The 14,499-nt window shown below is 38.9% G+C and overlaps 2 protein-coding genes across 2 annotated transcripts; both read left to right on the top strand.

Moving 5' to 3' along the window:
* Positions 1-747: 747 nt before the first annotated feature.
* LOC146572094 (somatostatin receptor type 3-like) lies at positions 748-4,531 on the top strand. Its single transcript, XM_085278458.1, has 3 exons — positions 748-1,524; positions 3,882-3,997; positions 4,421-4,531. The coding sequence occupies exons 1-2, from the start codon at positions 748-750 to the stop codon at positions 3,900-3,902; spliced, it is 798 nt and encodes a 265-aa protein (XP_085134584.1). The 3' UTR covers positions 3,903-3,997; positions 4,421-4,531.
* LOC146572095 (ras-related C3 botulinum toxin substrate 2-like) lies at positions 4,377-7,297 on the top strand. The gene is made up of 5 exons (XM_085278459.1): positions 4,377-4,463; positions 4,680-4,742; positions 5,141-5,300; positions 5,607-5,740; positions 6,947-7,297. Exons 1-4 carry the CDS (start codon positions 4,377-4,379, stop codon positions 5,735-5,737), a joined length of 441 nt encoding a protein of 146 aa, XP_085134585.1. The 3' UTR covers positions 5,738-5,740; positions 6,947-7,297.
* The last annotated feature ends 7,202 nt before the right edge of the window (positions 7,298-14,499 follow it).

A 14,499-nucleotide genomic window follows, 5' to 3' on the forward strand; every position in this document is an offset into this window, starting at 1 on the left:
TAGTTTCAGATGTAGCCATTCTTGTATTTTGCTTGTTTACATTATTGTATTTTGCACAACTCTGTTGCTTGTGAAGCTCGCACACAAGAATTTCACTCACATGTGCTGTACCAATGTACCTGCACATGTGATGTGACAATAAAAAAAAAGTGATTTGATTTGATTTATTCCACCATGTAAAGCAGGGTTCCCCAATCCCAGTCCACGTGGGCCGGTGTCCCTGCAGGTTTTAGATCTCACCCTGGGTCAACACACCTGAATCACATGATTAGTTCATTACCAGGCCTCTGGAGAACTTCAAGACATGTTAAGAAGGTAATTTATCCATTTAAATCAGCTGTGATGGATCAAGGACACATCTAAAACCTGCAGGGACACCGGCCCTCGTGGACTGGGATTGGGGACCCCTGATGTAAAGGATGTTACAAAGGATGACGCATTTTCTCCAACAACAGATCTGCTCGAACAGAAACTGAAAACAGAACTCAGAAAAGGTCCCAGAAGAAACTTTATAGCTTTACAGACACATTTCAGTGGACAAACAACCAACACGGCTGATTTGTTGGAAGAGTTGATTAACTGGACATCTCCGAAATGTTAGAATACACCTTTAATGCATTAATTGCTTTATATTTCATGTCCACATGAAGTGTGCTAAATTAATTAACTTTGCTTTCTGTAGGGCTGCTGATCTTCTACTGATGTGAGCTTACCAACAACTGTTGCCTGATAGTCGTTAACGCCTCGATGGAGCTCATCCAGTTTGCTTTGCTGCCTCAGGAAGTCCCTACAGCTACCTGGAGCAACACCTCTGCCCCCTCCTACTCTCATTTCCTGCTCCTTTCTACTCCCTCCGAACCGCTTCACAGCTTCAACCAAGATGACACTTCATTTCTCCTTAACAGCTCCTGTCAAAATTGCACCAAAAGTAAACCAGGATCCCTCCCTGGCTTGGCTGGAATCTTCATCCCACTCATTTATGGCATCGTTTGTGTCGTTGGCTTGGTGGGAAACACTCTGGTCATCCATGTTGTCGTCAACTACACAAAACACGAGTCAGTCACAAACATCTACATACTCAATCTAGCCATTGCAGATGAGCTTTTCATGCTGGGCCTACCCTTCTTGGCGGTACAGAACGCTTTGCTCTCGTGGCCTTTCGGCTCTCTGATGTGCCGAGTGGTTATGACAGTGGATGCCATCAACCAGTTTACCAGCATCTTTTGTCTAACTGTGATGTCAGTGGACCGATACCTGGCTGTGGTGCATCCCATCCGCTCTTCTTGGTGGCGGCGCCCCCACGTGGCTAAGGCTATCAGTGGCACCGTTTGGGCGGTGTCCTTTGTGGTGGTGCTGCCGGTAGTGGTGTTCGCGGATGTGCTGAAGGATGATGGGAACTGCAGCATCGTGTGGCCTGAACCAGCAGAAGTGTGGAAGACATCGTTTATTGTCTACACGTGCACTGTTGGATTCTTCTGCCCCCTGCTGGTCATCTGCTTGTGCTACCCGCTGATCGTCATCAAGGTATGACTTTTAGAGTAACACTGAAATAATTTGAGTTTTTAAGATAGAGGAGGAAGTTGGAGACATTTTTGAAAAAGTGTAGTCTATTCAATACTCTTTTCTAAAAATATTACATAGTCTGACTCAGATGAGCAATAGTGAAGTAGGAGCCTTTTATTGTTGATTAAAACACCGCAGCATTAGTGTCGTGGTCACCTTAAATCAAACTAGAGTCCACAAGTAAACCGATTTCAGCTGCAAACTGTTTTAAGAGTATTGTGGCTTCAGTCAACTAATGTTGATGTACTTGATTGACATTTTATGATTGACATTTAACTGTTCATCCACTGTCTAAAAAAAGCCATTTCCTTTAAGGCCACTCTTACACCCTCAGGAAAGGGCTAGGGGATGAGGGGATTAACAATGATAAGCTCAGGGGACAGATAACGAGTCAACTATACTGTTATATCACTCCAACAAAGGATGTCAACAGACTAGAATCTGCTGAAAAGACAAGAAATGGGTAATCAAAGAAAAACTTCACTCTCACATAGGGCACTGGCTGCTCACTACTAGCTCAAACACAGCGCTAAACTCATCGTCAAATACGTCAAAGCACATCACTACACAAGCCTCTGCAGGCTGGGAAACAAACACCTAAGGTCACCACAGTACTGACACTGGCGTACACCAAGGAGCTCTTCACAAGCTTGTATCCAGCTATACACTGGCTCCTCAGGAGAAATGGGCGGCAGCTGAACCTGTGGGAGCCTGCTAGGGTTATAACAGCCACCCTCACTTTAAGCCAGCTTTCTTCTGTTCATTATAAACAGGTTGAAAGAGCAGGCGGTGGCTGTGTTCACAGCCAGAGCTGTGAGATGACCATATTAACGATGTCCCCACATATTACACAGATAAACAAGCAGTAAACACTGTCCTAAACCTCACTGTGCACAGCGATTACTTGCACATGCATTGGCCACAAGGTTTACAAATTTGGGCCATGTTTAACATGAGTATCTAATTTTAACAGTATACACCAATGAGGCTTAATATTATGATCACTGATAGGTGAAGTGAATAACACTGATTATTTCTTTATCGGGGCACCTGTTAGTGGGTGGGATATATTACAGAGCAACTGAACATTTTGTAGTCAAAGTTTATGAGTTAAAAGCAGAAAAATGGGCGAGCACAGGGATTTGAGTAAGTCTGCAATATTAATAATATTAATATTGTGATGGCTGGATCATCTCCAAACTGCAGCTCTTGTGGGGGGTTCCCGGCTTGCAGTAGTATCTATCAAAAGTGGTCCAAGGAAGGCGCAGTGGTGAACCAGCAACAGGGTCATGTGCAGCGCATGAGGCTGCATAGCTGCAGACCAGTCAGGGTGCCCGTGCTGACCTCTGTCCATTCATGAAAGCACCAAAAATGGGCACATGAGCATCAGAACTGAACCACGGAGCAACAGAAATACATGGCCTCTAAAGCTGTGCCCTCTTTCAGCAACGCAAACATGTTTCAGGACTGGTTTAAAGAGTACAACAACATGTTTAAGGTTGAGAAGCTCCGAGGCCCCACCTCGCAACTTCCAGAACTTAAAGGATCTGTTGCTAGAATCTTGTTGCAGATACAGCACACCTTCAGGGCTCCAGTGGAGTCCATTCTTCAGGGCTGTTTTGGTATCAAAAGGGGGACCTGTGGTCATAATGTTATCCCTGATCGGTATCTGCATGAGTGTGTGTGTACACTGTTACTGTAACTTGTTTATATGTAAACAAGGTTATAACTTTTCATCTTCCACTTTCACAGTTGCTAATCTTTTTGCAGTCATGATTAACATTGCTCATGTTGACTCATTGTGAATCATGTTGCTGCATCTGTGGGAAACATAAATGAACTTTGGGAACATAATGGCTCCTTCCACACTAAAACTCTGTCTCGGTTATTTTTGTTTAAAAAAAAGAACCTCACTCCTCTCCACAGTGACGTCCTCCTAAACTTACATTACTCAGAAAATCTGCCAACATGTGCGTAGATGCTGAAGCCCAACGTAAATGGACTACACTCTGTTAATATCACTAATGGCACAGGAGGATGAGTGTACTTAAGTAGTATTTGCACAGACCTAATGGAAAAGCAGAGTGTGCCATGGTTAGCAGGTGTTTCTACATTTTGGGAGAAAAACAGCAATCAGACTGCGTGAATGTTGTTCTTCCAGCAATCTGAACTCTTAACTCTATAAATATGTTTAAACAACAAACAGAATCACGTATATCCTCCCTAACCACCAGCAGGATCTCAGATAGTGTTGACTGTTTGTCATAGTTGTTCTATGTTTGACAGTTTACGTTATTTCAGTGACTTTTCTATTTCAGGAAATCCATCCATCTTTTTAACTACTGGGTCATTAAGGAGACTGAAGCCCATCCCAGCTGTCATTAGGCAAAGGGCGGGGTAGACCTCGGACAGGCCATAAAACAGGATTAATCTGGTACACTAGTCTCTTTCTTTCTGTAAAAAAACATCTGTGTCTGCAAACATTTGTGTTATCAGTTTCATTTGAGCCTGAATACATTTTGGATGAAATTTCTCAAGTTTTTAAAAATGAGAAATTAAACTGTTATTCTACTATGAGACCACACGGGGGCAGCCCTGCCTTATTATGTATTATTCTCTCTTACTAGACATGGTTAGGATGGCTTTTGTGTCAAACTAACCAAAGTAATGTTGTTGGTTAATGTTTTTGTGAACAGTGGTATTTCAAGTATGGTCCTGTTTTTTTCTCCATTACAGGAGTTTCACTGGTTAAACAATCAGTGAATTGAAAGATTGTTGAATGAATGAATAACCAATGAAATGAAAGGTTGCCTATGACTTGTTGGCTGATCGCTGACCTTCTCTACTCTCCCCACAGATTCGACAAATATTCAGCTAATGTGATGGTGGACAGCAAGCCGGTCAACCTGGGCCTCTGGGATACAGCTGGACAGGAAGATTATGACAGGCTCCGCCCACTGTCCTAGCCACAGACGGTACAGAATCACACATACACACACAGGCACACACAGTAACTAATGGACATAAAGTTACACAGACAGAACTTATATAACATGTCAGCTAATTAAAACTGCAGCAGCTATTCTAATTCTTTGTCTCCTTGTCTCTCCATCCAGGATGTTTTCCTAATCTGCTTCTCCCTGGTTAGCCCGGCATCCTATGAGAACGTCAGAGCTAAGGTGAGTTTTGGCTGTTTTTTATGAGGCCTGTCTCTCAGCTGCCGAGGAACAAAATGTAAAAAAGAACAAACGGAACAAAAGCAGGAATTTATTATAGAGAAAAAAAATAGGTACTTGGATTACAAAATGGAGAAAAAGCCTAAACAGGTCTAATAATTGATGTGAATGAATGATTGATGCTGTGGGTGAAAGTTGGATGATGTATTTCTCTCATCTTTAATAGCTACAGCATATCATTTGTTTTTCATGCCTTCATCCACCTTTCTGTAACACCTGGCATCAGAGCTTCATCTCCCTCCACCTTTGATTCTGTTTTTTGCCTCTAACACGTTCCTTGATTTTGCGTGTTCCCCTTTCTTGCCTCTTATTTAGTTTTCCTTTACTCTGTATTCTGCCAGTGGTACCCTGAGGTCCGTCACCACTGCCCCTCCACGCCCATCATCCTGGTTGGCACTAAGCTGGATCTGAGGGATGAAAAGGATACCATTGAGAAACTGAAGGACAAGAAGCTGGCGCCTATCACCTATCCACAGGGCCTAGCTCTGGCTAAGGAGATAGGTCAGTCACTCTTACTTTATTTGCTTGAAAAGCACTTTAAGATTTGAAGCTCTCCTCACCAGTGAAGATATGAAACTAGCAGATGAAGATGCTAGAGAACTTTGTAGCCTGACTGCCTCTGCAAATTTTTGTTATTCCCCTCATTTCCTGGCATCACAGTAAAAGTATAGTAGCTGTAGTTGACTATAGTGTTCTTTGAAAGTTGAACTTATTCTTCTCCACTACCAGCAAACCTTTCTTCTCTTACTTTGTCTTTGTAGTTCTTTCTCTTCTTTTATTAACATATATGTGTCTTCGCATGTATAGATGCAGTCAAATACCTGGAGTGCTCAGCCTTGACCCAGCGTGGTCTGAAGACTGTGTTTGATGAGGCCATTCGTGCCGTCCTCTGCCCTCAGCCCGCCAAGGTCAAGAAGAAGCCCTGCTCGCTGCTGTAAACGGTACGACTGAATAAAACACAGAGGAAGAGGAGGAAGAGAGATTAGACGTTTGAGAGAAGAGAGAAACAAAGTGAACTCGCTCATTAAATCAACACATAAAGTAGAGTAGAGGTTTGAGGGCTTCTTTTCTTTTCTTTGAACATAAGTCTGAAGCTATTCAATCAAGCCTTTTATTTGTCACATGCAATGTTTACATCTGCAGTGAAATTGGACCCCCCGAACATACATACGTATCAGCTCCAGCCTTGAGACCACAGCTGACACCGATATGGTAGCTGCATGAAATGATGGTGGTTTTCCTTTAGTGCGAACAACTGCATGTCAATTTCACAGTTGGTCTAACAGTCCGTCACTGGTCTCTCAGTCTCCCGTTGGAGAGCTTCTCTGAGATGTTATCAATCTTGTGCTCAGAGAGCACAGACTGCCGTGAGCTTCTTCAAGATCTTATCCGTGCTGCGTTCAATGAGCCCATTTTGAGAAGTCACGACCCGTCCCATCATTTCCATCATAGCGGGCAGCCTTGTGGGGTTTTGAAAAGTCGACTCCGCCTTCCTTGATAAGCCAGGGCCAAGCCAACTCCGAACAGCAAGAACCCTGTTATCATGGTTCCGAAAAGGTAGATGTCTACAATGTCCTCGATTGACAGTCCCGCCAGGCACACGACCCTCCAGTTCCTCCACCCGTCCATTGTGTATCCAGAGGGGAACGTCCCTCTAGGACACTCGGACTTACTCAAGCCCAGGCTTCTCGTTGAGAAGAGCGTGTCAATTGCATTCAGGGACCAGTTGTTCAAATCCATAATTCCTCTTTTAGGTTGTAACAGACCGTGAGAGTCATCCAGGGCAAAAGTAGAAAAGTAGACGAGACTAGACAAGGACATTGAGAAGCCAAGCAGGAAAGAGAAGGAAGAGGGAGAGGAGAAAAGTGCGACTGCCTTCATCCAGAGCCAAACGAGAAAGGAAACTGTAGACACTTATCACTAAGAGGTGATTCAGAAGTTTGTTCTTGCACATATAATGGACAGAAACATTAAAGAGAAAAGAAAAGACATAAATGAACACAACACAAGACAGAAAAGTTTCACATGCTTTGTACTCAATTTCATTTTTTTGCAGAGGAAAAATAAATTTGTCCTGAATATTGTTGGAGTAATTTTGTCCCACAGGCATCAATTTAACCCCATGATTTATGTGACCTTTGTTTTAGATTCTCACAGGAGCACAGAAGAAGAGAAAAGGACTGCAGACCCTGAAGAATATATGCAAATCTGCCATGTCTCTAATGTATATCTACAACTTTAAACAAAACAAAAAACCAAACAATGTATGGTGTGCAGGTTTGCTATTGTTTTAGAAATGCCAACGAGCTCTTAAGTCCAAATCCAGACGCTGCCCAGACAGGATTTCTTTGTAAAATATATCAGTTTAGAGATTATAGACCCTTTGAGTTTAAGTGTAAGTCTGAGAGCAGCATGCTGCCTTCATCTAAAGTACTGCCAACAATATATATGTGTTTCATGAAACCTAAAATAAAAATAACTTTTGTAACTGAAATAAACACAGTGTTTCAGTATGATTTGTTCACTGTGCTGTTTTCAGGGTGATGAATGTAAGGAGCAGAAATGGTCGTTTGTGAGGAAGCAAGCAACAAGCAAACTTGTGTCTGAATAAGATTTATTAACAAATGTATTATTTGTTGTGCTATTAAAATAAAAATAAAACATTTGATTGCACAAAAGATTCACATTATTTCTCCACAACATGTGACCTTTTGGATTGAATGCCTATACTCAACTATGGGGGATATAAAATTCTCATTTTGATCCAGCTGCTGATATCGCCTATACTCTATCCTTATTTACATATTGTGGAGAACAGCATCTTTTTCTGGTGGTGAGTTGAAAATGTTCAGACTCAAACAGCACTTTCAGTTTTGCAGTTTAATGTTTGACCAGCTTTTTTGCCAAAACACCTTCATGTTTCAATCATTTTAGTAATCCTGCGGATATCAACAGTTAATCATGTCACATGGTGCTCAGCTGTGATTTTATTTGTTATTTAATTAATACAGTTTAATGTCTTATAATATAGATAGCTACACAGGCATACAGAGAGATTGTTTACTTTATTAATCCCCAGTGCGACTGAAGATTAAACTGAATATAAAGCATTTAAAAGAAGCTCAATCTTAAACTCATAACAGAACAGTAATGTTAGTCCATATAAAACTGATGTGGAATATTTTCCTCTTGAATTATTAGGTTAACTTTGATATTTTGTGGTTAGTTTGCCAGGATGATGACTGTCATCCTCTCTGCCTTTCTGCAAGAGGCTCCATATGCCGCTGTTCTAGTGGATACTGTAAAAATAAATAAGCAATAATATATGATAATACATTATCATTAAACTCTTAACTATACAGTAGTAGTAAAAAATATTTTACTACTTTCCAAATATCAATGAAAGTATAGGCATTCATGTAATAATAATAATAATAATAATAATAATAATAATGAACATGAATTATGTTTCATTCACAAAATATTTTCTCTTGCCAGTTAGTATTGTATTGTAGTGGTATTGTAATTTTCAGGAGACTGACAGTAACAGAAATTAATTCCATAGACAAGAAATCAACATGGACGTGGACCGCCACACTGCAAAACATTTGGTAATCTTTTCTGAATGGTTTATAGTTATGACCCTATTAAGGATACACAGAAGACAATGGACGAATGGACAAAATAAAGCATGTAGAGTACTTTTCAAATTCTTTTTGGTGTTTGCTCAAATATGGGACCTTAAATAATTTTTTTTTAATAATATAATTTAACTAGACCATACCTAGAATTTTTTTGTGGTACATTTCCCTGATGACAGATCCTGATTTAATTTCATGGTTGGAAGGACCAGGAAAAATTCTAAAAATTGTTTGAGTTGAGACAAAATGACCCTATTAGCAAATCACCATCGGTTTAAGAAAGGACACAAAAAAATTCAGTTAACATACAAAATCTGATATGAAAGAGGCAACACACAGTCTAACTCTTTTGTTTTTATGTTGCATAATACAGAGAAAAACTGTTTTTACGACACTAATGATGCCAGTAACAGTCGCTGTTGGGGAGGACAGTTTACACTGAGCATGTGCAGTTTAAAGATGCCTTTTATTTTTAAGGAGGAAACCATCCTGAGCTGCTAGCTGTCCAGTTTAAAATCTATAGTGAAGCACTTTCTGATGTCTTCTTATTCCTTTTCAGTATTGTGGATGTTTTGTTCAATATTTCCTTTTTGATGTTTGTTTACCAGCCGTATTGGTATCAATACTTCCTGTTATTTAGCCGTAAATAGCCATTGTAGTGTCTTTGATTGAGATATGACTTATCGATCGTATTGATAATTTACGGAGAGCTTAGAGATGGATATCTGTGTAAGTAATGGCACAGCTTTTTTCCCCTTTTTTGTTTTTAGAATTAAGATTTTAAGAAAAGAAAAACAATTAAACCGTAGCTGAATCTGATCAGAGGAAAAGAGGTATCCGTCAGCTGTGACGCTGCGTTCTCGTTGATCTCCTTGAGATCTGAATGACATCAAACTTATTTTTGAAGTTTGCATTTACCCTGTTGTATTAAAAGAATACCTAAAGTTTCTTTTCCATTAGAGAATTTTTTGTTAACCTGTTTACTGGTCTTGATTATGCATCAAGTCAGAATCTGAAATTCATTTTTTTTAAAAAGGACGTAAAAACTCCCACGTTTTACAGCGTCGGCTATGCGGAGGCTGCCAGGCGTCGTATTTACACACCCATGGATGTTTAACTGTATTTATTGCGTACAAATAAATGTGAAATAAAGATAGCTTAAATGGAACAAGACTCTGTTTTAACACTTAATTCCTGCATCCACCTGTTTAAAATATATTATTTTAAAATAATGTGTTACATGACTACACAGAAGGATGTTTCAGCTCAGTATATAGCAAATAGAAAAAATATAAATAATTCTTAATTTTAAAATAAACATTAATCTGATTATTAAAAAAAATTATTGGACAAAAAGTACATGGAAAAAAGAACTCGGTGAAATGGAAAAAATAAAGTTCAATATCTTGAAAATCAAATAGAATACAAGCTTTGTTTTCTTCCTTGTTTTCTGTATTTATCTGTTTGTATAAGACAAACAGTTTATCATAAGTAACTGAAAGTCTTTCGGCTCTTCGAAGAAAAACTGATGGAATCCAACAAATAAACATAACTAAAAACTGCAGCCTCAAAAGTAAAACTCATTTGTTGCTGATAACGAACGCAAATCCAAAGTGTTGTTGTTCCCACCCCAGAGCAGCAGGTGGCAGCAGCACGATACAAAGGAACTGTACTGTACTGGGATTTCTGTTCGTTTTTGTTTTTATTTTCCAAAAGAAGAAGCTGTTTTTAACGTAAACTGTTGATTATAGAGTTTTTTGTTGCAGTTTGACCTTCAGCTGAACTTAATGTTGGGTTTCTATTGATTTTAGAGAAGCTATTCGCTGAGAGGTTGTCATAATTCATGCATGAAAGGGTTAAAACATATCCTTTGTTTCATTTTTTAGTGAAACTCTGGTAGAGTAGCTTTGAAACTGATAATTCAGCATATACTAAAAAATAAAGCCTTTTCTTACAGTATATTTGTGTGTATTTTATTTTGCAATATTTCTAATTACCACACTTAAAAGTGAACAGCCTATAATGCTATCATGACTCATCACTCAAACGCTTCTTTTTCTCTCCGTTTTGGCCTTCCGTCCACACTGAGACAGCGTTTTCGGTCAAGGAAAGCGCAGCGTTTTGAAAACGCTCTCCAAAGCGTATACATTTGACGCCGTTTTCGCATAGCATTGTGGAAAGCGAACTGGAGCCTTTTTAAAAACAATGACACATTGTAGACTACGTCCACACATACACGGGTATTTCTGAAAACTGAGATTTTTCGTTTTTTTAAAAAATCCCATTCACACCTCAACACCAAAAACGAAGGAAACTGCTGCCAGGAGCATGCCAAAGCAACAGGTGGCGCTATATTCCTAACCGTGTAGAAATGTTGGCCAATCAGATGTCTAGACGCCTGGGCGGGAAAGAGTAAACAAAGATGGCGGCGCAAAGAAGCAGAACCGAGTACTATGTGTGGAGGGACCGTAACTGTCTGTGTATGTAAGCATTTAAACACTACAGAGAGTAAAATTAACAGTATTTTGTCTAAGTCCGCCATTGTAGAAATTAATTTCACCGAAACAATAACTTGGCGCACAGTGTGACGTCAAAAAAGGCGCACACCTTTGACCCTGCGTTTTCTCCGTTTTCCTTGTCCATAGTAAACGCAAAAACGGAGTTCTTGAAAATCTCCACCCAGGCAGGAATTTTTACAACTCTCCGTTTTCAGTGGACGAAAGGTACAAACGCATAGATAAATCTACGTTTTCAAAAATACCCATACATGTGGACATAGCCTAGTCAAGTGATGCAATCATGTGATAAATTGTGACAGCCCCGTTAAAGATTAATATCAGTTTGTACATCCTCCAGATAGCTTTTCTTCAAATTCTTTAATTCTCAATCGCTTTTGTAACTTTGTACTTTTGTATTACTTGCAGCAACAACTCCACCTCATTGTTAGTCCATTTAAAAAACTAGTCGCTTTTCCTTTTCATTTTGCTGCATGTTTCAAAGAGCCGGAAAGTAAATAAACGGCAGACAGAAATGAGGCAGGTCGAGTCACCTTGCGTTTCACGCATGCGCAGTGCTGGAACAACTCTGTCAAAACGGTAGTTTGGACACGAGCATTTTCAGACAAAAACACCTTTTTCAAATTGATCCGGCCTAGTGTGACGTAAGATCACAGGCCGTTCCAATGACGTCACCAATCACCACACTTCAAAGCACAAAGCCTGCGTTGTCACAGTAATGCATTCTGCGATAGGAGGTCATATATAGGAGTGAACTTGACTCTCACACAGCCTTAACTGTCTGTCTGTCCTCATGTCTGCAGTGCTGCTGTCTCCTGTCACCCTGCATGTTTCTAAGGTTAGTTTTCTCCATATTTATATTGTTCTTGTAGTTTTTGTCCTCTGGTTTTTGTCCTTGAGGTTTGAATATATGTGTGTGTGTGTGTGTGTGTGTGTTTGTGTGTGTAAATATATATATATATATATGTATATGTTTTTTGTCCACAGATGAGGTTTGAAGTGTCTGTGTGGTGCAGCTGGTCTGGTCTGTCTCTGTACAGTCGAGGCTGCACCCACCCATAAAACGGTGGAGGCTCACCAGGACATGCACACCTCACAAGTTCCCGGCTCTCTCGACTCGGTTGAAGACGGGTTTCTTGGAGAAGGGGAGGGCAGTGAGGCACAGTCCCCCGTCCCCACTTTCTTGCACTGAGGTCTGTTTGTTGCAAATATTTTTCACTTTGTTGAATTCTCCCAATTCTTTGAATCTTTGGGCTGAAGGAAGGACAATACTCGGTGTATCAATGCTCAATCAACAATCATTTATTTCCATACAATTCAACAATAAGAGCATTACAACGTCCGGACGGGAGAGATGCTACCAGAGGGTCAGGCACATGTCTCAGAATGGTGACGGGTTGCTCAGCTTTTTATAGTCTCTAGTGGCCCCCAGCTAGTCGTAAAAGCCAAAACATCAAATTTTTTCTCTGTTACAGCGCCTAAGTTATGACCTCGGCAGTTGTTTCTCTGCTTTCTGTAAGGTGGGGGTGTGGAATGTGGTCTGTCTATCTCCCCTGTCTTTAGACACAGAGTCTCCTGCTTACAACCTTCTCTTCATGATTCAACAATTAAGCATGTCAAGAAAACAGTGTAACACATTCCCAGCAGATCAAGGATACAGAGTGATGCACATTTATCTAATGAACTAATATGTGAATATGTTCTGTTAACTCAAAAGTATAATGAGAACTAAACTACATACAGCTCACACACTCTATATTAAAGGGTATAATGTGATCTACAGCAGTATTCTAATTCAACTACTTTGATTACATATATAAGGTAACATATAATAACAGAATAATCTAATAACTTGTTTTTATGTCTTATCATGTTTATATGTGTATTTATGTCTTGTAATGTTTATATGTGTATTTATGTCTTGTATTGCTGGTAAGAAACTTTCTTGCACTAAGGTCTGTTTGTTGCAAATATCTTTGACTTGTTTTTATGTCTTGTAATGTTTATATGTGTATTTATGTCTTGTATTGCTGGTAAGTAACTTTATTGCACTGAGGTCTGTTTGTTGCAAATATCTTTGACTTGTTTTTATGTCTTATCATGTTTATATGTGTATTTATGTCTTGTATTGCTGGTAAGTAACTTTATTGCACTGAGTTTTGTTTGTTGCAAATATCTTTGACTTGTTTTTATGTCTTATCATGTTTATATGTGTATTTATGTCTTGTATTGCTGGTAAGTAACTTTCTTGCACTGAGGTCTGTTTGTTGCAAATATCTTTGACTTGTTTTTATGTCTTATCATGTTTATATGTGTATTTATGTCTTGTATTGCTGGTAAGTAACTTTCTTGCACTGAGGTCTGTTTGTTGCAAATATCTTTGACTTGTTTTTATGTCTTGTAATGTTTATATTTGTACTTATGTCTTGTATTGCTGGTAAGTAACTTTCTTGCACTGAGTTTTGTTTGTTGCAAATATCTTTGACTTGTTTTTATGTCTTATCATGTTTATATGTGTATTTATGTCTTGTATTGCAGGTAAGTAACTTTCTTGCACTGAGGTCTGTTTGTTGCAAATATCTTTGATTTGTTCTTATGTCTTGTAATGTTTATATGTGTATTTATGTCTGGTATTGCTGTTAAATGTGTATTTATGTCTTGTATTGCTGGTAAGTAACTTTCTTGCACTGAGGTCTGTTTGTTGCAAATATCTTTGACTTGCTTTTATGTTTTATAATGTTTATGTGTGTATTTATGTCTTGTATTGCTGGTAAGTAACTTTCTTGCACTGAGGTCTGTTTATTGCGAATATCTTTGACTTGTTTTTATGTCTTTTAATGTTTATGTCTGTATGTATGTCTTGTATTGCTGGTAAGTAACTTTCTTGCACTGAGGTCTGTTTGTTGCAAATATCTTTGACTTGTTTTTATGTCTTATAATGTTTATGTGTGTATTTATGTCTTGTATTGCTGGTAAGTAACTTTCTTGCACTGAGGTCTGTTTGTTGCAAATATCTTTGACTTGTTTTTATGTCTTGTAATGTTTATATGTGTATTTATGTCTTGTATTGCTGGTAAGTAACTTTCTTGCACTGAGGTCTGTTTGTTGCAAATATCTTTGACCTGTTTTTATGTCTTGTAATGTTTATGTGTGTATTTATGTCTTGTATTGCTGGTAAGTAACTTTCTTGCACTGAGGTCTGTTTGTTGCAAATATCTTTGACCTGTTTTTATGTCTTGTAATGTTTATGTGTGTATTTATGTCTTGTATTGCTGGTAAGTAACTTTCTTGCACTGAGGTCTGTTTGTTGCAAATATCTTTGACCTGTTTTTATGTCTTGTAATGTTTATGTGTGTATTTATGTCTTGTATTGCTGGTAAGTAACTTTCTTGCACTGAGGTCTGTTTATTGCGAATATCTTTGAGTTGTTTTTATGTCTTTTAATGTTTATGTCTGTATGTATGTCTTCAATTGCTCTTAAGTAAATTTCTTGCACTGAGGTCTGTTTATTGCAAATATCTTTGACTTGTTTTTATGTCTTGT

Source organism: Mchenga conophoros, linkage group LG6 (genome assembly GCF_057382185.1).
Source record: "Mchenga conophoros isolate Kocher_MC1m ecotype Shallow Benthic linkage group LG6, M_conophoros_male_GT1.1, whole genome shotgun sequence".
NCBI classification, from domain to species: Eukaryota; Metazoa; Chordata; class Actinopteri; order Cichliformes; family Cichlidae; genus Mchenga; species Mchenga conophoros.